Source organism: Hypoxylon trugodes, assembly GCF_022578975.1.
Source record: "Hypoxylon trugodes strain CBS 135444 unplaced genomic scaffold F4822scaffold_2, whole genome shotgun sequence".
In the NCBI taxonomy this organism is placed as follows: Eukaryota; Fungi; Ascomycota; class Sordariomycetes; order Xylariales; family Hypoxylaceae; genus Hypoxylon; species Hypoxylon trugodes.
The window spans coordinates 44,261-69,104 of NW_026250017.1; the positions used below are offsets into that span (position 1 = coordinate 44,261).

Here is a 24,844-nt window from a genome sequence, read left to right on the forward strand (position 1 = left end):
TTCAACGCGTGGAAAAAGTTCCCTTCTTCACAACAAGCCCAATTTTTATATACTGCCAACGTGTGACCCCTGATTCAGCCCGCCTTGCTTTGCGGCTGAATCATGGCCCTAGGTCTCAGTCCCCGAACTTATACACAAGCTAGGCTAGTGTATATTGTATCTTAACTCTCTCTGGGTACTAACAAAGGGTTTTCCGAACAATCACGGAGCTGCGAGGGAGGCGAAAGGTGAAATAGGTCGTTCTTGTATTTTGGGGGTTTAAGATTTCCCTCCACCCATAAGATACCGTAATATGTCAAGGCACACGATTCACGGTCTAATGTCTATCAACTGTTATCCTCTTCAGAAGACTCGAACGCGAAATGCCGAGGTCTCCATCACTGGATTTTTACACACCAGCATTACCAAGACGAGTCGTTAGAAACAACTTTCAGCAACAGCTCCCATATAGATATTTCTATCAAAATATTTTCAACTCGATTGCTACCTAATGAAAAAGCCGAATTAATTTATTATAGCTCCGTTCACAACGTTACAGCTACCAAAAGGAATCCCTGTAATGATGCACCATACAATGAGGTTATGAGGATAGAGATACAAGTCTAAGCCCCGTCTCTTGTTCCTGCATAACTACCTAGGTAGGCCCTTGCAATATCGACGCCAGTGCCACTATACCTCCAGATCGACTCACAAGCACATTGGAACACTAATACGCCAGACTTGCGAAGGCAATCGTGTCTATCAGCATTTGATTCATCTGTGTGGCTTTCAATGACGAATTTACAACCATCTCTGCCCGATAAGAACCAAGTTGCGACGCACCAAACGAGATACATTCGACAATACGAAGTTCATTTATGACCAAATCATACAGAGCACAACAGACAAAGTATCATTGGCAAGCCATGTACATGAGTAGATACCCTGCACTCAGTCCTCCAAGCTCGTATGAAGTTTAGTCCTGTGCCTTTTCAAGAGGAGACAGGACATAAATAGACAGATCCCATGCAAATGGTAGCCCAAACAATTCGTTCAGCATGTTATAACATCCACCCTCATAGTAGACGTAACTATCATAATTCTAACCCATAGAACAAAGTCGTTGCAATAATGCCGAAAAAGACATTAGGTATCTCAACTGAAGAAACATAAATCAAACCCACGGGGGCGTAGGAGGTAAGGTTTTGAAGGCGCATATAATCCGGTTCAAGGTGTGCTTTCAACACCGCTATCCCGCTCGGCATCCGATGTACCATTACTATGGTCCAGTGTGGTGGCAACCCCGACAGCAAAGTCGGCAATAACTTGGAACCCTGCTGCGATCCGACGACAGCCATCTGCATCACCACAAGTAGCCATGATGCTATTCATTAGACCCATGCGAGTCTCTAGAGCGGCGATATTTGACTGAGCGATAGCCAGATCACGATTCAAGACGTTGATCTGATGCTTCAGGTCTTCGATTCGATCACGATTCAAATTGAGATCGGCTTCGAGTCCCGCGTTGGTTGTTCCGGCAGCAGCTAAGTCCTGTTGAAATTGAATGTTGTTCGATACTGGAATGAGACCTTGCTGGGGATTCATGTAACCATGATGTGACTCGCGATTGGGCAGGAAGGGGTTATGAATATTAGCTTCGCGAATCTGGAGCGATTCAGCACGGTCTATGGTAGGAATAGGTCCAGGGCGGTCGTTATAGTTATCAATACCGCTACCGTCGCCGATGTTGTGCCGCGTAGAAAAAATGGGCGTCTCCTATTGCTATTAGTCAGTGTTCGTGTTCGCAACTCGCGTTCAGCATATGAGATTAGGTCGGGGTTCGGGAAGGGGCATATATCAGACATTGCTTACCTGATAACCTAGGAAAGATTCGAAAGTGGCGGGAGGCCCGGGATGGGGACCAAAAACGACGAGTTCGCTGATACCAGTGCCAACATTGGCTGAAGCGACGGGACTCTGAGATGCCAAGGGCGCAGAACCAGGAGATGCAACCGCATTGCCATTATTGGAACTGCCGACTTTCTCCATGAAACGCGACATTTTAGTACCAGCATCCAACCCCTTCTGCCGACGACGCTCTAGAACTTCCTGCTCGACGCTTTCCAGAACTGCTTCCTGTTGATCCTTTGTTGCAACCTTGAATGCATTGGTTTCGGCTCGAATTTTCCAAGCACGTGTGACTGCCTTGGAATCAGATGCTTTAGCTTGTTCAAGCTGGCGTTGATACTCGGAGAGTCCTGCTTTGCGAATACGGGCGCGCTGAGTGTTTGGGTTGGTGGAATATTCGGATGGGTTCTTGCGGGGCTTTCTTTGCACGTCAGGCGACATGATGATTCAAATTGAAATGACTCTTGCAATAGAATGACTATTTGGAATAATCGTCTGTCTTCGAGTTAGAAATTGGAACGATTCGATGGTACGACGATGCGATGATGCGACGATGTAACAAGGACGGCAAACGCAAAGGAGTGAAATAGGAGAAGAATCCAGGATAACGAACCTCATCAACACATTAGAGTTGTTTATGCCACAAAACTATTCGAGTGGATGAAAGTATCGTCGCCGATAAAAAGAAGACCTGGGCTGGACTTAAATTCAGGTACGGAACGCCGAGAGCTTTGGTGGAAGGCGTGGTCAATGGGTAGTAGTTGCTGGTGATGCAGGTGGAAGGCCTGCGCGCGTCACAGCTAGCAGTTGCAACCGCCAAAACATGGAGTAAACGAAAAGTCGCGCGAGCTTTAAGTTTATCAGGTATACGCGTTCGTTTAATGTTCTTTCCCTTGAACGAATTAGTACGTAGAATACACCCGCTTCAAAACTGGAGTGGCATCACTTCCTTGTAGATAGACCAGGTAAGTGTCTGCCCAACCTGGAATTAATTCAGACTTACACCTCTCCATCACCCAAGTAGACGCGCAGCTACTTCCACGCAAATGGCTCAAGATGCACGCAGCATATCAAGCGTCAAGGGTAATACGTATCTTCCTACCCATAAAAACCCGTACGAGTAATACCCGTCCGTCTACCTTGACATCCTGAGATATATACGTACCTAGGTATGCACACAACATCATGGCAACATGTGTTTATTAGACATCCACCCCATTGAAGCCATCCAAGGACTAAATCTTCAGAGTTCCCCCAAAAGACCGCATTTATTATCATATTCACATATCGCCGTGGCTAATTATTTCGAATTGCCCAAGACGGCGTATGTCCTAACATGGTAAACTCTCGTTAGTTAAAATCCATTCCTATGCAACAGAATCACACGAATCTTCCACCTCTTGAGTACATATTTAAAATAATTGACTTGGTTCCCTGCGTCTACTCTTTGTGGTGTATTTTCAAACTTTTGACTTACCTAGATGACTGGTGTATCGCGACTTCGATTCATAGCTTGAGGGATCACGAGAAGCAAAGCAGGCTTCGATCCACTGAATAGACGTTCGCCCCCTGCAGTGCTTGCTTGAGGCGCATCCAGAATACCGCCGCTTGTTCCAAACTACTAGATATATACGCATATTTACCTAAGCATTATTTAACATCATGTCGCAGCCATCTGGAAGGGATAAAGCTCAAATTGTATGGCGACAAATCGAATGGTATCGTAGTCACAGTTATCGCCTACTCATCACAGTCGTAAGGCCGCCGGAGACATGGAAAAAAAACCCCGCATTGCATTATTATGAGTATATACTCGTAGACTGCTCTGGTTCTATTTTCACATCTATACCTCTTTCTAGGGAATATGATACAACGGTTCTCTGCTTGAATGTCATCCTCATACACCTCATAAGTATAAGGTAATTAATTAGTGGACATGACCCGGGTAACTCATCTATTCGTGGTCCAAGACCCCTAAAGATACCCCTTATTTGATGCATGCTTTTGTACTCATAAGCCCCTTGGGGCATTGTGCCCAATTGTTCGGTTGGACGGTATTTTCTCTAATGTGTCGGGCTATGCCGCTCACAGTGTACCTCTAGAGGAATCCGTCGATATATCCGTACTATTTCGGCTAGAATTGGTTGAAGTTCGTCGATGAGGTGCACCATACTATTCGGCACTTCGTTCGGTTGCTACATTAGCACCTCCACGCCAAAGGCCATAGAATCCCTCGCAATTCTTCCACATCTTGATAGTTCCGTCCTCGGAGCCGGTGGCGTACAGCTTCCCATCCGGTGAAAAGGCAACAGACCAGACGGGTCCATGATGACCTTTATGGATATCTAGAAAGTAGTTAGCATCGGAGAGTGAAATGCTACGTATACGAAATAGCACAAACCTATCTCAGCATCATCGTCCCATCGGTAAACTCTCGCCCAAGTAGCTGGAATATCTTCACCAACCACAATCCTCCTACCCTTGGGGTCCACAGCAACGCTAGCCACCTTGTAATTCATCTTCGAACGCTTCAACTCGTCCATGGCGCGAAAGCCGCCCCAGAAGTATATAGACTTGCCGGCAGCTACTGCCAGGACCGGCAGTCCTTCACCAATATCCGTCTTGGAGCTGTATTCGGGGGCCAACGCAGAGAATTCGCAGGACCCAATTTCTCCGTCCAAGACTTCCTGCTTCACAACACTCCGAGTAGGCAAGTCGAACCAACGTAGAGTGTTGTCGGATGCCGTAATCAAGATATTGGGATCCTTAGTCCAGACAATGAACTTAATCGAACCAGTATGGATGCCAGCCCCGATCTCGAAGGCTGAAGAGGCTTGAATAGTAGACGATACAACGGCAGCGTCAGCACTGCTACCGTTTGCGGCAGCTTCAGGCGCGGACTTAGGCTTCATCTCGGTCAAGTCGAAAATGCGAAGCTTCTTTTCCATACCACCAGTAGCGACGAGGTCGGAATTATCCGGCGGGTAAGCAACTGCGCGTACGATATGATCGTGTTGGAGGGTGAATAAGAGCTCGCCGGTATGGGTATCCCATATCTTCCTGTTTTTTAAGATTAGCCTACTAGAAGCACGAGACCACTGCAGCCAAATTATAATGACAAAACTTACGCGGTGAAATCTGCAGATGCCGTAGCAGCAGTCGATGCGTCGGGGCTGAGCCTGGCCTGCCAAACTGCACCTTTATGGCCTATGAATGTACCGATCCAGTCGCCAGTTTGACCATCTCGAAGCATGGGGTTACCGTCTATAGTAAACGGAGGATCAGCTTTGATCGCAAGACAATGACACCAATACAAATACGCACCTTTACAAGCCGATATCAACCAATACATGTCATCCTTCTCCAACGGGGAAAAGCTGATATGTGGAACGGGGCGCGAATGGCCGTGACAAGTCAACGGGACGTATTGTCGTTGGGCTTCGGGAGTAGCCATTGTTAATGAGGGTCGATACTAGTATTAAGCTACGTGCCGGGGAGAATGAATGTCGGATGGGAGGTCTACGGCGTCTCTTGTGCAAGCACAGTCGGGGATTGGAAGGACGAATATTTCTAAGCAACCCAAGCCGTGGCACGTATTTCCTACAGCGGAATGACTGATATGTCTCTATCACCGAATAGAAACTAGGATGATGGTAGAGATTATTGGTGGACACGATATAAGTCGGCAAGTATCCTCGTGGGCAAAGGCCAGGTCGGTTAAAAAAAAAAAAAAAAAAAAAAAATCAAGTAGGAAATAAAGCGACGGAGTAGTAGGATTACAAGGAATACGAGAGGAGAGAGAACCGGATGCTCGTGACTAGTCGTAAAATGGTCGTAATATTGGAATCGCAAAAGGGCGGCTGAAGCAGAATCGCATTCATTAAAGGACGGGGGACTGGGGGAAGGTATTTGGATCAGCGCAGGTCAAGTTCGAGTTCGGACGTAGGCGAGCTACAACGGTCTCCAAAGTGAACTAAAGGTAGAATATTAGAACCCAAAGAACAACGCGACTGAAGCGCAAGGTTCCAATTTAGAATGAGAGACGGAGGAGACGAAGAGTTGTTGAAAGTTTGAAAGATTGGGAGAAGAAGGGAAAAAAAAGAATTGTGGAAGTTCGTTCAAAGTTTGGAATGAATGGGAAATTCAATTAACGAACTTCACGAATGCAACAATGTACCTAGGTACCTTAGCATTTGATATTTGTGTGGGTCTTATTTTACCACGCTTACCTCATACATAATATGGCTTGGAGCCCAGGGGCGGTACTTACCTAAGCGTCGTGTTGAGAACACCGAAGGGTGGGTAGTAGATACATGTAGATCCATGGATGCACCTAGAAATATAGGTAATCACCCCGCACTAGACATTTTACGCTCTAACCCCACTTTCCCACCTTAGATTCAGCATACACCTACCTGCCGCTGTTGGGTAATAGCGCTGGAGTTCAAGTTCAACTAGAAAGACCTCAGCAACTGAGTTCCTTAGGTATATGTAGCTACTTCAACGACTCTTACAAACTACTTCTTTTATACAACATCGGATCGCACGCATATTCCACACATTGAGAAAGGTCCCAAGAACTTCATATTGATTTCCACATCACACGACATAAATCAACTCCGAAAGCACCCATTCGATACCCAGCAAAGTCGTCGACGTCTATAACTTCTCGGTCACGGCATGGCCGATTTCAAGCTGTCTGTGCAGCTTGTCGGCCATAGCGCTGATGTATGCTGCTCCTCCACTATACTCCCTAGCTTTCTCCCTTTCTCAAGGAATAAGAATATATATCTAACATCTCAACGCCTTTTTTCTAGGTTCGACACGTCTACTTCGCTGCCCCAAATCTCATCCTCTCTGCCGCCAGAGATTGCACCGTCCGCGCCTGGAACCAAACCAATACATCCCCACCGACTTATGAGCCCTCCGTCACTACCCAGGGATCCGAGTTTTATAATAGTTTAACATATTTACCACCTTCGTCAGATCATCCAGACGGCCTCGTCATCGCCGCCGGTACCGACACAATCATCGACGTCAGAAAAGCTACTTCATCCCCCTCAGACAATGCCGAACGCCTTCTCATCGGTCACGCCCGCAATGTCTGTGCCTTAGCCGCTATTCCCGGCGGAAAGTATATCGTGTCGGGAAGCTGGGACAAAACCGCGAGAATCTGGAGCATCAATAAATGGGAGACAGAAGCTATCCTAGCCGGGCATGAGGAAGCAGTATGGGATGTTCTCCCACTAGACGAAACAACCGTAATTACCGCCTCTGCCGACAAAAATATCCGTATCTATGATCTCCGATCCGTCGTTGGCGGCGAGGTTCAACCTAAATCCACCATCTACACTTCTGACGTCATCCGAGCTCTCTGTCAGGTTCCAAAAGGCCACCCGAGCGGTGCTGATTTCGCAAGTGCCAGCAACGACGGAGTTATTCGCCTGTGGAAATTGAGCGGCCAAATGGTTGGTGAGCTTCATGGTCATGAAAGCTTCATTTACGCCCTCGCTACTTTACCTTCCGGCGAACTAGTCAGTTCTGGAGAAGATCGAACAGTCCGCATATGGAGAGGTGCCGAATGTATTCAGACCATTACCCACCCTGCCATATCAGTCTGGTCCGTCTCTGTCTGCTCCGAGAATGGAGACATAGTGTCAGGAGCCAGCGATGGCGTTATTCGCATTTTCTCTCGCAGCCCAGAACGTTTGGCCAGTCCGGACACTCTAGCGCAATTCGATGAATCCGTAAAATCATCCTCCATACCGCAGCAGCAAGTTGGCGGGGTAAACAAGGAGAAGCTTCCCGGACCCGACTTCCTAAAGAACAAGTCAGGAACCAAGGAAGGACAAGTACAGATGATAATAGAAGAGGACGGTTCCGTTACAGCCCACCAATGGTCAATGGGTCAGCAGCAATGGATCAACGTAGGCACAGTCGTCGACGCGGTGGGCAGCAGCGGACGTAAAGTAGAATATAACGGCCAGTCATACGATTACGTTTTCGACGTGGCCATCGAAGAAGGTCAGCCGTCATTGAAGCTACCATTTAACCTCTCCGAGAATCCATACACCCGAGCTCAGAAGTTCATCGACGACAACGAACTTTCCCAGAACTTCCTAGATCAGGTTGCACAGTTCATCGTTGCCAACACGCAAGGAACCACGATTGGGCAGGGTGCGGAAGGCCCAAGCGGACCGGACCCGTATGGCACTGAATCGCGATACCGGCCTGGTGATAGCCTCTGCGATTCCAGGACCAAAGCTCTTCCACAACGAGAGTATCTCGATATTACTGCCGCAAAATATGAGCGTGAGTACATAGTGAATACGGCCATTATATTGCCTTAGAATCGAACGCTAACAGCATATTTTTAGCTATATTCAAAAAGATCCTCAGTGTCAATTCTGCTTTAGTAGCCGCAGGTCGCAAGGATCATTCTTTAAACCCACCGGCCCAAGAGGTACTATCGGGAGTCAAGCAAAAAGTGGAAACGAACCAACCCATGACGGATGAAGCCTCGGTCAATCTAGTCGCCATGATGTGCACACAATGGGATTACTCGGATCGGCTAGCACCTCTCGACTTACTACGATGCATAGCAACGTCACCAGCCACTTCTAAGTACAAATCCTCGAAATTTGACAGCCCAATACAGCTAGTTATATCTGCTGCCCTAGAGGGTGTACCAATCGGCGGGCAACCCAACGAGAATTATGCTATGATGGCGGCTCGGACAATTGCCAATCTATTCAAATCTGCCGAAGGTCGAAAACTCTTCTCACAGCCTTCAGAGGGCCTTCATGTCGTGTCATTCATCGATCGGGTGCTAGGTATCGGCGGCGAGTCTGCGATCGGTCCTTACAATCGCAACCTGCTCATTGCGTTGACAACAGTGATGATCAACTTTGCTGTACTAGCATCTAGGGAGCCCGGAAGAGTGTCTACAAACGTACAAGTCCGTTTGCTAACAGCGCTAGCTCGAATTCTCCAGAAACAAACTGAAGGAGAAGTCGTGTTCAGGGCACTCGTCGCTGCGGGTACTCTCATCACCGTGATTGGCAAGACTACTCCCGAAGCGAAGAGCCTATCTTCGCCTATAACGTTAAGTAAAGACCGTGTTTCAGAGGCAAGAGTGAAGGAGATAGCGGACGAATGTTTGGCGCTATTGAGGTGATCGATTTCATATGGCGTCTTGCCCCATAGATAAGTGTGATCTGTCGCGCGAGTCATTAACTTGGCTGCGCCAGACGATCGGGTATCAACGTTGATATCTCTTAGTACACAAGACTCCCGTCTCTCGGGAAAAGTGTTAGGAGTTCGGCAGCAAGACCCAACCCGCAGCGATCCGCGGAACCCCGGCTACCTTGTAACCATTCATGACATAGCTAGTACACCACACTCTAATACCATCCAAAGGCCAATGAAAACTCATCACATGCAATACCAGAGGGGTCTAAATCCATTGCTCGTGCAATTGAGTAGGGTTGTGTCCCGTATCAAAACGTTGTACCGCATAGGATTTCAGTCTGGCTTATTAATGATAACTAGCACTACTATTCGTTCCCACTACAATAAGTTCTTATACGGGGTAATTGTTTTGGTGATAGGGGGCAAGTGAGTTGAATACTCGTGGATAATCGGATCTGCTCCTTGCCACCCTTGAAATAGGGAGATTGGAGGGTGTGGCCTAAGTCCCTACTTGCTAGCCACCGACGTAACTAATACAGTGCGATATCGTAGCTACATACCTATGTGTAGCGTATCTTGAATGAGTGATATGCCAGTTTCAGGGGCTTCTGGAGCATGCCTTAAGCGCCTCTTCTGACGAGTTGCGTCACCAACCGACGTGCAAAACCCACGCTCCTATATACGTATAAGGCACACCACTTAAGTGCAACCAAGTAATTCAGATACGCCCAAGGTCGTGTTTCAACATAGGCATTAACGAATTAGTCACGGACGTTACGTAGCAGCTTTTCGTGGGGACGTATTGCATTCATACACGGGTTATCTTGGTACCCATTGAATTTTTTTCCAAAAATCTCAAAGCTACCTAGGTATGTTAATATTCTATGGAACATCCGCCGAGGGATGATAGGTAGTATAGCTACCTAGAAAGGAGACTCGAATCTCTCCTTTATTCCCATAATTATAAGGCCCAGCCATCCGCTTATCAGCGCCCAGACAAAAGCACCCATTCATTCGCCTTATACGCCAATTCGAGATGCTAAGTGGTATATATAGATACAGTGATCGACTCAAAAAAAGAAACTTCGTTACCCTAACCATTCCCATCGTCTCGTCATCGCGGCTTGGGATGTTCCATTGGAATCTATAACAAGAACCATAGAGAACACATGGTCACGGGCAGGAAGCCTAGCCAGCTCCAAGCGGAAGAAGTCCGGTACCAGAAACTAGCTGCGCTGCTGGTCGTCATGTTGGCTGCGGCACCGATCTCTTGTGTTGTAATGGTGTAGATCTCAGCGAAACCGAGGTCCGTACTATTAAAACAATTGGATTCGTTGACCTTAGCGATTCTCTCGTCGCCCGGTTCGGCGAATGTGATGTCGGCACACTGAAATAGATAGCGGTCAGTCTATATGATACGACCTACCACGAGGGAAATAGAAATAAAAAAAGGAGAGGACTAACCGAAAATAGGGCAGCTCCGTGTTGCGCTATCTCGACAACTTGTATCGTCGCGTTATCCCCGGCATTAAAGGACATATTGGTCGGTAGTGGGACTTGCGGCAAGCAGACGGTACCGGGATATGGGCCTTTTGAAGGACCGAGAAGTTGAAAGGGAGAAATCATCGGAAAGGACATGTTCGCCGGCCCGTGATCTGGGCCATCGGTCCCAAAGCCGAGATTTATGTAGAGGAACGCAGTCTGATGTCCTTGAAACCAACCTGGTTGAAATGCGACAGCACCACCGGTAGTCGGCCAATACGACCTATTTGTTGTTAATGGTATGCCGCCACCTTTTGACAAATATATTAGCCGACTTCCTTCATATTTAGTTGCGCGTCAGGGACGAGTATCGTGTAGGAGGGGAGGTATCGGTAAATCCGAATCCAGAACATCCGCAAAAAAATCTACTCACATGGATAAGTCCATTGCATGCCATATGGGAATGACGAATTCTGAATAAGATTATCTCCTCGCCATCCTGGATAAGTAATGACTGTATGTGCTGTTGCCAATGTCGAGGCGACCACGGCTATTAATATTGAGGAGAGCATAATGTTTGGTTATTTGATTTTGTTGACACGCGACGCCGTAAAATTTCGTATGTAAGATCTTTGCGTCGCACAGCGACCGTCTAGATGATGAAAAACTCGCAATGCGCGAAAACACCCAACGGCAGCACGGTAACAATGACACCGGTATATGAGAGGGCTAGCAACAAAAGATCGCAGAAGGCGTTGGTGTGTGTGTGTAATCGATTCCCTTCCCAGCCGCAATTCCTATAACTCTTTCCAAGTAAGCTCTGGTAATGGTTGAATTGATGGCTTAATGATTGTGATGCCGACGGCAACTAGTAATGGCCGTATGGCAGGTGTCTATCCTCTGGGAATGCTAGGGCACTATGGGGCTGCGAATGGGGAAGGGATGGAGAGAAATGAAGAAGCAGTTGTAGGGCAGAGGGAGCCATTATTAGGTACTGTCGAGTGGGAGTGATAACTGCACAATCTATCCGCTCAACTGCTAACCTTGAAGCACCTGCATGGCATGGCGTGGCTAATACCCCCATCGACGGCTCCCCGCCCTAGAAGCCAAGGGTCAGGAGAGATGGGCGCCATTTTGGGTCGAGCTGTCCAGTGAGAAGGGCTGGATGATGTGCACGACGTGCAGCCGAAGAAGCTATCCCCTGTAACCGATCGGATATGGCCAATGGGATGGTGTTTAAGAGGCAAAGCGAGTCGCTCGTTCAATGAGGGTTAACAGTGATTTGCAGGAATGCAACCAATAGAATCGATATACGGTAGGGACATTCCGGGATCACAGTTGCAAGGGCTCTCTCTATTTGTTCAAGGTGGCCTTTGAAAAAGGCTGTGGTTGGTGACAAAAAAGAAGTTGGTAGAGCGGACCGGCACTGCACGAGACAGGGGTCAAGACCATACCAGCAACGAAGGACCAGTAAGAATGAAGAATCTAAGCGCCCGTGAGATGTTGAAATATCCACTTTCGGGAAGGGTGTTCCCTTCCCCTCCATTCCCCTCCAATCCCCAATCTCAGCGGCGATATTTACGATTTGACATCGCGAGGACCCCAACCCGTCCTACAGTACAGTACCTGACCTACCTATAAGTAAACGATCATAGCCCTGGAGGTGTCTAAGTAGACGCACCTAGGTATGTAAGGGATTATTTTTGGGATAACTTGTGCAACCATTTCCTGCCCCCAGGGACCATTCATAACACCATACCAGGCACTCTCTGTGCTGCTTGATAGACCTAGATGGGTGTCCAGGCGGTTTTGATTTTATGCCCACCGCATCTCGGCACCAGGCTTGGCTTTACTATGATGGTACATATGTATTTGCTCACCATCCTGGTCTCGGCATTCCGGAGGTTTTTTCTTTTTTTTCTATCCTTCAATAAAGCCATTTATTTCAACGACCGGCGTAAATAAATTCCAAATTCCAAATTGCGAAAGGGACAGTAACATCGGGTCTTTCTATACATACCTAGGTAGTTTTGAATGAAGCATATCTAATTCGTAGTTCAGCAATTTGGGTAGCATGAAACAAACCATACATTAAATTATTAAAACAATGATGGCATAGTTAAAATAATTAAGTCGAGGTTTTTCATGTTTTGGTTGGATTAGGTTACTAGCACACATTACCTTGGGACCTACATGAAGCCCTAAGGCATCAAGAAATTCAAAGTTTAGTGTTGTTGGTGCTGACGCTCGTCGCGTGGCTTGTGGATCTGACTCTAAAGTTTATAATAGCCCTACTAAAAAAAGTATAGGTACCTACATATGTAGGTATGTACCTAGGTAGTTATCGCGATTTTCATACAACATTGAATTCTCATGTCAATTTAAACTCCCAAGACAAACCGGAACAACTTTATATCACATGGGGTTTTAGCCATAATACATCATTCCCAATTTATAACCTTAGCATTTCATTTCACTTACTTTCTTTCTTTCTCCTTTTTTTCTCTCCTCCGGCTATGGCATCTACCCCCCAAAACCATGATGATGATAATAGACAGAGAGCCGACCCGAAAGAGGAATGGACCAGGGTTCGACGTAAAGGAAAACGACATTTTAACGCATCTCAATACATCACTTCTCCAAATCATAATTCTAACCCCTACGAATTAACGTCAAGGTTATCATTTCTGTCTGTTTCGGACATCGAGAGGGAACATCGACAAATTGCGAAACAATGGGAAGTTTCTATATGTTGTCGCCAATTACAAGAAATCATCGCATCCCGCGTAGGCATCTCTAATGTCACCGAAGCCATATGTTTTGGCTTAGGGTCCTTCGACCCCAAGGATGGTTCTTGGGAAGTCAAAAGAAGGGCCCATGTACAGCTCGCCGCCTTTCGGTGTATGGTTAACGAGCTACAGCGTGGCAGTTCTCACGGAATTCGTTGCGTATTTCAGGAGCCACTTTTCAACTCGTCGGATAAAGCCTTCATCCACAGCTTAGGATATGAGGTCGTCGATTCCCCGGAAGGGTTCGAACAGGTACGCTCATCGACATTGGTTTTTGGTATTCACTTATACAAGGATATCTACGCGCAAGCCATTGCCAATTATGCTCCTGCAGTGTTTGTTGGAACCCCTCAAGAGGTTTGGGAAGAGTGAGTACTATTTTCCCTTTACTACTTTTCATTCATATGTTATGAGCCGTAGGTATCCATTAACGCTAGGTAGATGCCTCGACCATAATCATTTAGACTGGGTTGGTCTCACGAAGCTGAGTGGACTATGCGACAAAATCGGATTCCCTGAGGATCAAGGATATACTACCTTTTCAAGTACCACTATCCATTGGAGGCGACAGAATGAGACATGAACCCCCTCGGCAATTTAAATAGCGTCCTCATGCCATGATCCTCATCTTATGTTTGGCTCTTATCAAATCGAATATAAGCCACCCCCCTCTAAACGCCAGAGTGATCTCTGATATATTTCGCGCATGAATGATCAACTATCAGTTTCCGTGTTGCTCATAATACCCCGAATTCCGAAAGCGGCCTGCGGAGCGCTGTTTGTTGTTTTGATATGACACATACCTACCTACTGTAGGTTCACTGTAGAAATCTCGTGTCATGTTGCCTCCTTAGGTAGGATGATTATCTAATGTATTATAGGAAACGAATAAAATTTAATATACCCTCAAACAAGGATTATTGGGTAGTATACCTCGGTATTCAAACTCAAGTCTGGTGTCGCCTACTCAAGATCCCTCGAGATCTCTCGAGTAAGGTATTGGGGTATCAAAGTCCAATCGCTGCAAGGCCGGGTAGGATGCCATAGCGACTCGGTCTATCAGCCTATGGAATGGGGCGGCAAGACTGCATATGTATAATGATTATCGGTCTAGGTAATACCCGATTCAATTTCGGTGACGTTTCCATCTGGGGACCACGTTATTGCATGGTTTTACGGTGAACCTACGACAGCGCCGATCAACGTGGGTACTTTCATCAATCATAATTTCCTGTCGGAAGACCACATTTCTCCCCCATCCCTAGCTACCTACCTAGGTAATAACAATTCCCCAGCCAATAATATATACACGTCTATACGCATCCCTTAAAACATTATTTTCAAAACATCGCCGGTCATGTTTCGATGAAAGCAAATTAGTGTATATTTTCTTTTTGTTCTATTGTTATTTCGTGCTTCGTTCCGACATCTGCGCAACCCAAGCCCGATGCTCCTTAGCGAGCTTGATCGGGTCATTTGTCTCGAAAGAATAGTCGAAAGGCATATCGTCAGTGAGCAAACCAGACTCTTGATCACCCGCGCCATGCGAACTCTTCCCACCGACATGTTGGATCAGAACCGGCGTAACGGCCCAGCGCAGGCTATCGTGGCTATTAGCCCAGTCCTCAAGGAACGTATCGACAGCGGCGTGATTATCTTGGGTATCGCGATACAAGGGAAGCAAGTGGTTGACAACCTGACGTTGAGGGAATACAAGCCCCTGCGCACAACATCCATACTGATGCATGAGGTGGACACCTGGTGTGATTGGGAGCATGCAATTACGGCCGGCTGCGAAGAAAAGGCCGATCAGCATAGGAGTACACACGCCACAGAGGATGAAGATAACTGAGAGCGTCAGAGCTTTGCGCATAGCGGCGACGCGCCAGCGAAGGGCCACTAAGATGGTTATCTCGACGATCAAAACCGCAATGCTAGACTCGACATACAACGGCCATTCTTCGCTGTTCCAGCCGAGAAGTCGTCCGTCATAAAACACGCGCAGGTAGAGAACTAAAAGAAAGACAAGTTAGTCAGTGGGACGGGAAGATCACGATGGCAACTCGCGGGACGGAATTTATGGGCCATACAGTCATTTCGACCAAGCTCACGGGTCTTCTTCATGGCGGTCTGTAGGGCGCTGAGAGCCCGGTGATACCAGCCATCCAATGCGATCACATCGTCTTCCAAAGTCATGGTATATTTGGGATTGACCTTAGCGCATTCGTCCAAGAGCACGGAATAGTCAATCTTTTGCTTTCGGGCGTGGACTTCGTAATTCCCGTCGGACTCGAGTTGCCGCACAAGGCTCGTGGTTTCGGGATCGTCCGGGTAGGTTGGGAGTTTGTCGGCCATATTGAGGAGCCAAGGTTGACGGAAAGCTTCATGTCGGGATTGGTTGGTATGGGCGAGAAAGACGACGAGGTAGATGCGCTGCCTCTCGAGATCGTCTAGTCCTTCGAGTATGGACCCGAGTGTTTCTTTTAAGTAAGAGAACTTATTGCGGCTTACCGATGCGACGCCGATGCATAACTCAGGAGCGGTCGAGTTGGCCCATTTCGTCGGGACGTGCAAGGCTGCTAAATCCCCAAACTTATGGGCTTGCGCTTTGCGGAAAGAAGAATAGGTCAAGACGCGAGCGTATTCGGGGTTAAAGAAGAGCGACGATGGATCACGATAGCATTTGGTTCGCAGATAGGCGGCGATCAGAGTGTAACACACCAAGAAGCCTAAGAAAGCCGACACGATGCCGCGGTTGTGGATGTTGGTAAGCATCTGAAAGCGTATAAATCGTCTTCGGAAATTCGACTTTCTTTTTTTTTTTCCCGCCTCTTCTCCTTTCTCTTTCAAGCTGGATAAGCAATTTGTGGTAAGTACCTAGATGTAGGTATCAATTAGGTGGTTAAGAAAGAAACCAGCCAACTAACTAGCCAGCCAATTCGGCCAGTGGTAGTTCATCAACCTCTGACGAAGCTGATAAATGTGGGAATAACATTTTATGGATGGGTAAGAAGTCGTTCGAGGTAAGGTAAGGCAGAGCAAGGCAAGGCGAGGCGCGCGTCGGATCTGACGGATGGGATACCTGTGGGATACCCTCTAACATATCGCTGTGTACCTAGGTAAGGTACAGTAGATGCTCAGCCCAGACGCCCAGATGCCCCGATGCGCAGACGAGACGAATGCAGTTAATGCAAGTTAGTTCTAGGTTGGTCCCGAAATGGTCAAATGGAAAAAGGTCTTGGAAGTTGACCTAGTCCGTAATCGGTCTAATCATTCGAATGCCTACATAATCTCTAATCTTAATCATTAATCTTCTTATTGTGATGGCAATGGCGATGGGACACCTGCCTGGGTACCTGGGTACACACCCATACCATATCCACAAGTACTTGTATACCTCGACAGTACAATAGATGTATCTCAGAGAGTCCCCCATTTATCTCACAAATTCTTACACGAATATCGGATTTGCAGAACACAACTAAAAATATTGCTTCCCGACATTGAACATTTTAAAGTAAATCGGAATTGTCAATTCAAAAATACTAGGTCTTATTTTATTCCTCTTACATTCTATGGTTGCTACCTCGAAGCCTATGGTAGCTTTGGCCTACAACATACATATATGTACCGGCACATCCTCTTTTCTTGCCCTCTCTCTCTTAATCCAACCCAACAACTCCGTTACCACTAGAATATATACATTGATTACTTACTTCTATACATTAGTGTCTATATTCTAAGGTAGCGTCATCTTGTTCTCATGGCACGTTTCTCCGGACAAAGACACGATGACAGCAAGTCGGAACTTATTACTGTATTTTAACATAGTCTTTAGCCCGTTGCATTTACAGAGCTCTGGTTCGGTGCGATACAATGACGTGTGAATTATACATTCACCTTTGTTTACAAACACGAGTCCCAAGCTTCAATGGCATCGAGAGGTAGGCCAAATACTTAATAGATCTGGCCTGCTCCGAACCATATTTCGCCTGCCCATAAATCCGATGATTAATTGCTAAGAATCTCCAAAGATTACTGTAGGCACATAACATACTCTAGACGACAACGTTTTTATAAAAACCAGCGTCACGACGTAAAGATCGATTTCCGCTTTACCTAATTCTACCGTCTTCCGGCAAGAACCTTTCTCTCTTTTCCCCTTCAGTCAGTTCAGAGTGAAGAGATATACAACATGCCAGATTATGTACCAGCCCTCGTCCTTTGCGGGACCCAGGGCCCGGGGTTGGGTGAATGTCCAACTAATCATTTGGATAATGACATCAATGTACAAGAGCCCGAAAATGGATACCCGGAGTTACAAGGCCTTAATAATCTCCAAAGTAGCAATGATGCATGGCTCATCGGTGATGCCATTGAAAAGGCCCTTGGGGTGTATCGCGACAGTCTCCCAAAGCGGGTTTCCGAACGAATCCACATACCAGATACCACTTTTCAATTATTTAACGCAACCGACCATGAGCTCGTGAGTACCCTAGGGAAGAAGAATGCGAAATTCTTTAGAGGTTTCTCAATGACCGAATATACGGTATGGCCAATCTGTGTTAATCAGAGCCATTGGCAATTGGTAATCATCCGCAAGGCCATGGAACCCTACCCGGTTGCAGCAAAGGGCGTGAAAGACAAGACACCGAGACCGACTGGAAACAGATGGGGACGCGTTGTACAAGTTAGTGTTGTCGACTCTTGGAGAGATCACAGCGCTCTTGTGAGAAGTACGATGATCCACCAAAGAATAAGAGCTTTCCTCGAAGCCAAGGTTAACAGTCACGAGCTTGAGTTCTCATTTGAGCCGAATTATCAGATACAAAACACTTGGGCGCCCTGGCAAAGCGATAACTGGTCTTGTGGTTACCGCACATACTGGTCGGCTAAACAAATCATGGATCGAATTATGGAAATATATGTACATGGGAAGAATCCCGAGATACTGTGGAATGACCTGAACGGATGGATCAACCCTGAATTTGTGCGTTGGGAAATGGTTGGTTACAATGCGTACGCGGCTGTCAAACATATGGAATATAACGCACGAGTCGCCGTGGAAATGGTAAACACTATTTCTGAATATGATGGGGAGGCCATGGCCGGGCCAGCACTGGAACCGTTAAAGGATTTCACAGCGGATAATCCCGAAAAACCGGTCATGAGGCGGGCTGTATCGAGAAGCTCAGGACACACGGGTTTGAGTGAAGGCAGTAGCAAAGCGACAGCAATCGTAATCCAGGACGAAAGCACAACTGTACCGAGTGGCAAACCTCTAGGCAGTAGCAAAAATACACCAATCGTAATCCTAGATGACAAAGACAAAACTACAATGTCATTACTAGGAAAGAGGCAGCAAGACGATGAGGATACTGTTATTGCGTTGGCGAAGAAACAGCAAGTTGCGACAAATCTGGTCCTAACAATACGTTCGCATGAACGACAATTACTACGTACACGATCACAGGAAGATCGAGGTCGTGGCCCTAGGCCCACGGACACCAATGCGATCTGGTCGCAACGTGGCTAATCAATACCAGTAGCGGGGCATCCGTATTCAATCATGAATGACGGTTCGACAATCGGAATCAGAGTACATATATGTAGGTATACTATCTTATTTCATCTACCTAAGCAACTAGGTAGGTACCTATACTAAATTATACCTATAATCAACACAAATAGGCATAGTTGTATACCTAGAGACATCTGGAGTTAGTTTTGTTTTATAGTTTTGTTTTATAGTTTTCTTTTGTAGTTTTCTTATTTTTGTTATAGTTTTGATGTAAATTGATTCTGTTGTCGTAGTTTTTGCTCCGTTTCCGAAATGTTCACGAGGTGGGTACCTGGATCAATTTTGGTGTTGCTAAAAATTCCAGCACTGGGTTAGAATCCTTTGTTGCGCTTGCGTCCAACATCCAATGTTCCCATCACGTACCTATATTCATGTATTTAGGTACTTCTTGGGTACCTGATGGGGGTTTGCAACATACATCTAATTTACCTCATAAAAATAGATATTTCCAACAGTTTCCAGGTAAGCTATTATGAAAAAAAGAGAAGTGAGTTGTCGATTTGTGTTTTTTGCTTAGATATAAACTGGAGTATAAATTAGATAAAATATAAAAATATATTATCTATTTACAGCAATGAAGATTGTAGGTTCGACTACCTACCTAGGTAGGTACTATTAAGAAGAGTTTCCAATACTTTCCGGATCTGGTATAGCGCTGAAGTCAAAACTATTTCCCCGCTGGCTACAAAGTGCCCACCTCTACGGAAGCTACCCATAGCTATCGATATTTATTATCATTTGTTACTTGTGTTTCTAACATTTCTTCTCACATACCTACATACTATTATCCATACCCTTTATTCTATACCCTTTATTCTTTATCATCAAAATCGAATTAATTAATCCAAATTTTACGCCCATAGTGAGAGAATAAAAGAAAGATAATTTCCTTCATACCGCGACAATACAAATAGCGTTCCCCTTCCTGTGCGTTTGCGACCTGTCAATTGAGGAACAAAGGATGATCTCTTCGAGCACTGCACCATCTAAGGGAAAAGGATAATGGACGACTTCGACCGAGACTCCAATGCGAGTTCCGAGAACGAGCATGAAGACGATCTTAATATCCACGATCAAGATCCGGATGCCGACCCCGACCCCGACGTAGACGGAGACGACGAAAACGAAAACCCGGACCATGATGAAGATGATAACGAGAATGAGAATGACAACGAGAATGAAGAGGAGGAGGAGGAAGAGCCTGATCAGCACGATCATGAACACGAAGACGAAGACGACACCCAAGATCATCGGCAACCGAATGGATTGCCAAACCCAGCTGTCACTCGAACCTCAGCTACCCCAGGCCCTCTCGCGACCCCCAAGTGGAAGCCTCGCGTCCGTCCAGAAGCCCTCAGCGCGGCCACGTACGATATAGTCCCCACCATGGCAGCACCTATGGCTACGAGCGTCAATGCGATAGCTATTACCCCTGACCTGCGATATTGGATGACCGGCGGGAGTGATGGCTATATCAGGAAGTACGATGGACCCGCCACGATCAATGGCAAGACCCTGTTGACTGTCGCGCAAAGACACCCGTTTGTTGACTCCGTCACTAAGGCCGGAGTCTTGATGTCGTATTGGGAGAATGCGGAACCCCAACCAACTCCCGTGCGACAGGAAGACTTGGTTCTGAGTCCCGTATATAGCCTAGCGGTCCATTCGCAAGCTCTTTGGCTCTTATCTGGCCTTGAGAGTGGCGGTATTAACCTTCAGAGCGTACGCCATGACGAGGGGAAACGGATTACTTGCCTCAAAAAACATACCAATGCCGTTAGCGTGTTGACACTTTCTCCCGACGAAAAGAGCGTGCTTAGCGGGAGCTGGGACAAGAACATATTCGATTGGGATCTCAATACGGGACAGGTGACACGTCAATTTGACGGAAGCGGTGGGCAAATATCCGCTATTGAGATTCGGCCGATGGGAGGAGCGCCGATTCCCCCGGAGGCTGGCGAAGAGGACATCCCAAGCGACACACTGTTCGGTAATAATGACCACCCCGGTATCGATGACGATTTGAAATTCGAAGGCGATGGTGGGTTTGGCATAGATTTGAACAACGGCATAAATGGCATAGGCGTCAATGGGACCGCTAGCCAGGCGCCCAATGGTAGAGACGGTCTAGTTGATGGCCAAGGAAGTCCCGCGCACGATAGCTTGTTTGGAGGTAGCCCGACAGGCGGCTCTGATCTCTTCGGTGACAATGACGGCATGGGAGCATTCGGAGGGGAAGATGATAATGAATTTTCTAGAGCTATGAGACAAGATTCAACTCAGAACGCTGATATCACGATGAGTGATTACGATATGTCCGGCCAAGCCTTCGAGCCCGATTCGGGTCAAGCACCAGCTATCCAACCCCTTCCTGACCCAAGCCAGCAAGATCCTACCCTTTTCGGAGGGGATACATCTGCATCCTTCGAGGGTGGCCACGAATCTTCGTCCTTGCCTCATTTGCCAGATTTCTCCATCAGTGCCAATTCGTTCCAACAGGAGCCAACGAGCGCGCATCAATCGACAGCCTACAATGCTCAAGGGCAAGCACCCCAGTCGCCATCCACCGTGTTCGCAACCACATCAGCGCCGGCGCATTACGACATGACTCAGACATCAGACAGCACTTTCCTTTCCGCATCTATGGATGGAACCCTACGAATTTGGGATAGGCGTATGCCGAATCCCGTGGCGCGTATCGGTAATAGGCCCGGTGTTCCCCCTTGGTGTATGGGCGCGTGTTGGAGCCCGGACGGAAATTGGATATACGCCGGCCGAAGAAACGGCACCGTAGAGGAATTCAATATACAGAAAGCAAGGGGAGGACGTGTTGGCTGGCAACCGGAACGGGTCTTCAAGTTTCCCGGCGGTAGTGGCCCGGTTAGCTGCGTTCGATCCATGGTCAATGGACGACATCTAGTTTGTGCATCTCACGATATCCTTCGGCTCTACGACCTGCGCTCGGAACACGCATCCAAACACTCGCCACCACCGTTTCTCATTGTTCCTGGCCCCCCCCGCGCGGGTGTTATATCTAGCCTTTATATCGATCCCTCTAGCCGTTTCATGCTATCCGCTGCCGGAAACCGGGGTTGGGAGGGGACAACCACTGAGGTGCTCATTGGATACGAAATCAATGTCCCTCCACAATGATTACCCTACCTTCCCAAACGCTCCGTCCACGCATTGTATATTATAACGTGAGCTATGGCACTTCAGCCTCCGCGATAAAGCACGCATGAACATCAACGAGTTCAAGTTAGATGGTCGAGAGGAGACGAATTAGTAGCATGCTGGCTTATAATGGATTCTGGCATCTCTTAGGGTGGATGAGTGACTTATTTTAAAATGTTATACGATATTGATACCCAAAGTTATGGAAACGGTGTAATGGTATGGGCTATTGAGGAGAGAAGGGTTCGATTGAATATGATATTGAAATATCATGATATTATTCAACGGGCGCATTGAGAGGGTAACCTGATTACGTGTACCCAGGTAGGTAGATACCTGGGTATCCATACAACTAACTCGTCGACATCTTAAACAAGAGTATCACAAATTATTTAATTGAGATTATCCCGGTAGTATTATCCGAGCTAATAGGGTTCGATTTACATATTTCGGGATACTGTTACTAGCCATCTTATCGCATTGCAATACAATAAATCTCTATACCCCACAATCCAGCCGATTCCTCACTCATTGTACAGTCCCCTATAAATACCTAGCCAGCCTGGTAGATGGCCAACGCATTCACATGAGGGTTAATTTGTGACAAGTTAAATGGTGTCACAAATAAATTTTCATCTGTGATGGCTAGGAAGATTGTGCCGTTCAAAGCAGGATCGCCTTCGTAGGTAGTAGTGTTCGGCTGGATGGTAAAAGCAGTGTTGTTCCTAATATCACGTAAAGGGGTATAAGTGACGTTAAGTTGAGAGATCCAAGCCGCAAACCTAGGGGTTCCAGCGCTAGTGCTGGTAACGTAACTATTATTTGGTCCTGTAAGACGTCCGGGAGGATCCCATTGGAGAAAGACTTGGCGACCTGGATAGGACAACGGCACGGATCTATTATGAGTGATGGCCGGGCTACAATTTGCGCCGGCGGCAGCATGTAGGCAATCGTCCGCAATGGTAAGATTTGCAGTGCTGAGAGAACTCGCATACCGGCTCGTGGTCTCATTCCACACATTGGAGCCGTTAACACGTGCCGGATTAGGCTGGTTGTAGATCTGCAGAGGGGGGAAATTCTGCCAAATCAAACGAGTCTGATTAGAAGGGCATGATGAGATGTACGGGGCCAATAAGGTCCACGCCCAGGACTGTGGAATGCCTATTTCGAACCAAACCGGCATTGGGAAGAGACCTTCGAACTGACGAAAAATCATCTGTTGCCTTGCTTCCGTGGAAATAGATTGTAGAAGGATCTGAGCTGTTTCGCGAGAGTCTAGGTGGTTTATGAATCCATAAACGCCAGATTCCCCCCATCGAGTCAGTTTTTGATTAAAATCGATGAACTCTCGCACATCCGACACTGGATAGTTATAAGTGCATTGAACCGGCGCCGCACTACCAAGCATGTTGGTCAAGGCCGTCGCATGGCCAACTTCTTGGTCGGCCATGAACTCAAGTAGGAATCGATCTTCGGCGTTCAGTCCGGCGGCCTCAAAATCATCCGTGGAGAATGTGGCGAGTCCCCAGTGGAATAGATCAAGCTCAATCCATTCTTGATATAAGGCTAGCGCAACGGACTCGTAATCAAAATCACTTATAACACGATAGACCGGCTCCGAACCATTAGTCCCCAAACCACCTCCGGGTGTGTAGGGAGCGGGCTGGGGCTGGTGGAGTTTGCCGTCCGCCGGGTATTGAGACTTAAACGCCTCCGGTGGCCTGGCTGGGATACTTGAAGCCGTGACCGTTGTGGAAAGAGCGCCGGTGGTGGTGGGCGGTGGGCCAGTGTAACGGCCATGAGACGTCACATTTGTAACGGGAACAACTGAAGCTGTAGTAGTCGCATTGTAATGAAATGTGGTTGTAGCATCAGAGACGAAAGGAACGGCTAAAGAAGGTAGCACGAAGTATGCTAAGACACCGGTAGCCGCCAGAACTGTGTGATGCACCATGGTGGTTATTGGATCACTAGATAATGCGATTGAAAGTGATATTCCAAGCGTAAGGACATAAGAGCAAAAGAATTGGGAGATTTATACATGATACAGTCGCGAACAAGACGACTGTTTAATCCCTCGGCTTTACCATGACGATTCAAAGATTTGCTCCCACCCAAAGCAACATACGTACTTTAGTCTTGTACGTACTGACTCGACTTGACGGCGTCATAGTCGACGGAGAGTATTACGCGGTGTGGTGTCTACAGAGTAGAATTGCTTTGTTGCCCGGGAGTAGTTACCAGGAGGGGCAGACAACAAGTTCAGTATGTCGTGATCATTGCGTTACGAAATCGTTGGTGTAGTTATGCACCTTAGATCCAGAGTCATGACAGGGTGATCTTCTCCACGCCATCTTTCTTCTAGCAAACTTTTTTTTTCTTTTCCGTTCCCTAATGTAAGAAGAAGGCCAAAACTTACATGGGATATTCGTCATGGAGGGATAATGTATGTAGGAATTGGGCCAATAAGAAGACGCACTTCTTACCCGATGCTATATTAGTTACGATAAGTATACACATACCTACCTAAAGTAAAAGATAGGTTAGTTAGTAATGAGGCTAGTGATGCTAGGAGTTCTTCGTTCAAATGCTATAATAGTATTACCTAGGGAAGAATTGAATATTCGGTTCTGTTGGGACTTTGTAAGGCTTCTATTATCCCTACAAGTGTGTCGATCAGTAATAGGATGTCGGGTGTATCTTGGTATGAAGGAGGTAAGCTGTTTCCGCCGTCGCTTGG

The 24,844-nt window shown here is 46.9% G+C and overlaps 9 protein-coding genes across 9 annotated transcripts; 4 read left to right on the top strand and 5 right to left on the bottom strand.

Moving 5' to 3' along the window:
• Window positions 1-1,033: 1,033 nt before the first annotated feature.
• F4822DRAFT_104431 (uncharacterized protein) lies at window positions 1,034-2,551 on the bottom strand. The gene is made up of 3 exons (XM_051452363.1): window positions 2,501-2,551; window positions 1,852-2,382; window positions 1,034-1,755 (listed from the first exon to the last, which is right to left on the bottom strand). Exons 2-3 carry the CDS (start codon window positions 2,326-2,328, stop codon window positions 1,207-1,209), a joined length of 1,026 nt encoding a protein of 341 aa, XP_051317518.1. The 5' UTR covers window positions 2,329-2,382; window positions 2,501-2,551; the 3' UTR covers window positions 1,034-1,206.
• Window positions 2,552-3,519: 968 nt separating this feature from the next.
• Window positions 3,520-5,630, bottom strand: F4822DRAFT_388324 (WD40 repeat-like protein). The gene is made up of 4 exons (XM_051456880.1): window positions 5,212-5,630; window positions 5,016-5,151; window positions 4,289-4,947; window positions 3,520-4,232 (listed from the first exon to the last, which is right to left on the bottom strand). Exons 1-4 carry the CDS (start codon window positions 5,339-5,341, stop codon window positions 4,060-4,062), a joined length of 1,098 nt encoding a protein of 365 aa, XP_051317519.1. The 5' UTR covers window positions 5,342-5,630; the 3' UTR covers window positions 3,520-4,059.
• Window positions 5,631-6,279: 649 nt separating this feature from the next.
• F4822DRAFT_104473 (PFU-domain-containing protein) lies at window positions 6,280-9,187 on the top strand. The gene is made up of 3 exons (XM_051452365.1): window positions 6,280-6,615; window positions 6,705-8,199; window positions 8,265-9,187. Exons 1-3 carry the CDS (start codon window positions 6,568-6,570, stop codon window positions 9,062-9,064), a joined length of 2,343 nt encoding a protein of 780 aa, XP_051317520.1. The 5' UTR covers window positions 6,280-6,567; the 3' UTR covers window positions 9,065-9,187.
• A 465-nt stretch (window positions 9,188-9,652) lies between these two features.
• F4822DRAFT_104456 (uncharacterized protein) lies at window positions 9,653-11,280 on the bottom strand. The gene is made up of 3 exons (XM_051452364.1): window positions 10,994-11,280; window positions 10,543-10,871; window positions 9,653-10,465 (listed from the first exon to the last, which is right to left on the bottom strand). Exons 1-3 carry the CDS (start codon window positions 11,130-11,132, stop codon window positions 10,223-10,225), a joined length of 711 nt encoding a protein of 236 aa, XP_051317521.1. The 5' UTR covers window positions 11,133-11,280; the 3' UTR covers window positions 9,653-10,222.
• Window positions 11,281-12,922: 1,642 nt separating this feature from the next.
• F4822DRAFT_388334 (uncharacterized protein) lies at window positions 12,923-13,813 on the top strand. Its single transcript, XM_051456881.1, has one exon. The coding sequence runs from the start codon at window positions 13,077-13,079 to the stop codon at window positions 13,719-13,721; it is 645 nt and encodes a 214-aa protein (XP_051317522.1). The 5' UTR covers window positions 12,923-13,076; the 3' UTR covers window positions 13,722-13,813.
• Window positions 13,814-14,237: 424 nt separating this feature from the next.
• On the bottom strand, window positions 14,238-16,607 carry F4822DRAFT_104532 (uncharacterized protein). Its single transcript, XM_051452366.1, has 2 exons — window positions 15,440-16,607; window positions 14,238-15,362 (listed from the first exon to the last, which is right to left on the bottom strand). The coding sequence occupies exons 1-2, from the start codon at window positions 16,122-16,124 to the stop codon at window positions 14,755-14,757; spliced, it is 1,293 nt and encodes a 430-aa protein (XP_051317523.1). The 5' UTR covers window positions 16,125-16,607; the 3' UTR covers window positions 14,238-14,754.
• Window positions 16,608-16,808: 201 nt separating this feature from the next.
• Window positions 16,809-19,207, top strand: F4822DRAFT_388340 (uncharacterized protein). The gene has a single exon (XM_051456882.1). It carries the CDS (start codon window positions 17,545-17,547, stop codon window positions 18,883-18,885), a length of 1,341 nt encoding a protein of 446 aa, XP_051317524.1. The 5' UTR covers window positions 16,809-17,544; the 3' UTR covers window positions 18,886-19,207.
• A 476-nt stretch (window positions 19,208-19,683) lies between these two features.
• F4822DRAFT_388341 (WD40 repeat-like protein) lies at window positions 19,684-22,616 on the top strand. Its single transcript, XM_051456883.1, has one exon. The coding sequence runs from the start codon at window positions 19,933-19,935 to the stop codon at window positions 22,081-22,083; it is 2,151 nt and encodes a 716-aa protein (XP_051317525.1). The 5' UTR covers window positions 19,684-19,932; the 3' UTR covers window positions 22,084-22,616.
• Window positions 22,617-24,489, bottom strand: F4822DRAFT_388342 (ferritin-like domain-containing protein). The gene has a single exon (XM_051456884.1). It carries the CDS (start codon window positions 24,056-24,058, stop codon window positions 22,658-22,660), a length of 1,401 nt encoding a protein of 466 aa, XP_051317526.1. The 5' UTR covers window positions 24,059-24,489; the 3' UTR covers window positions 22,617-22,657.
• Window positions 24,490-24,844: the final 355 nt, after the last annotated feature.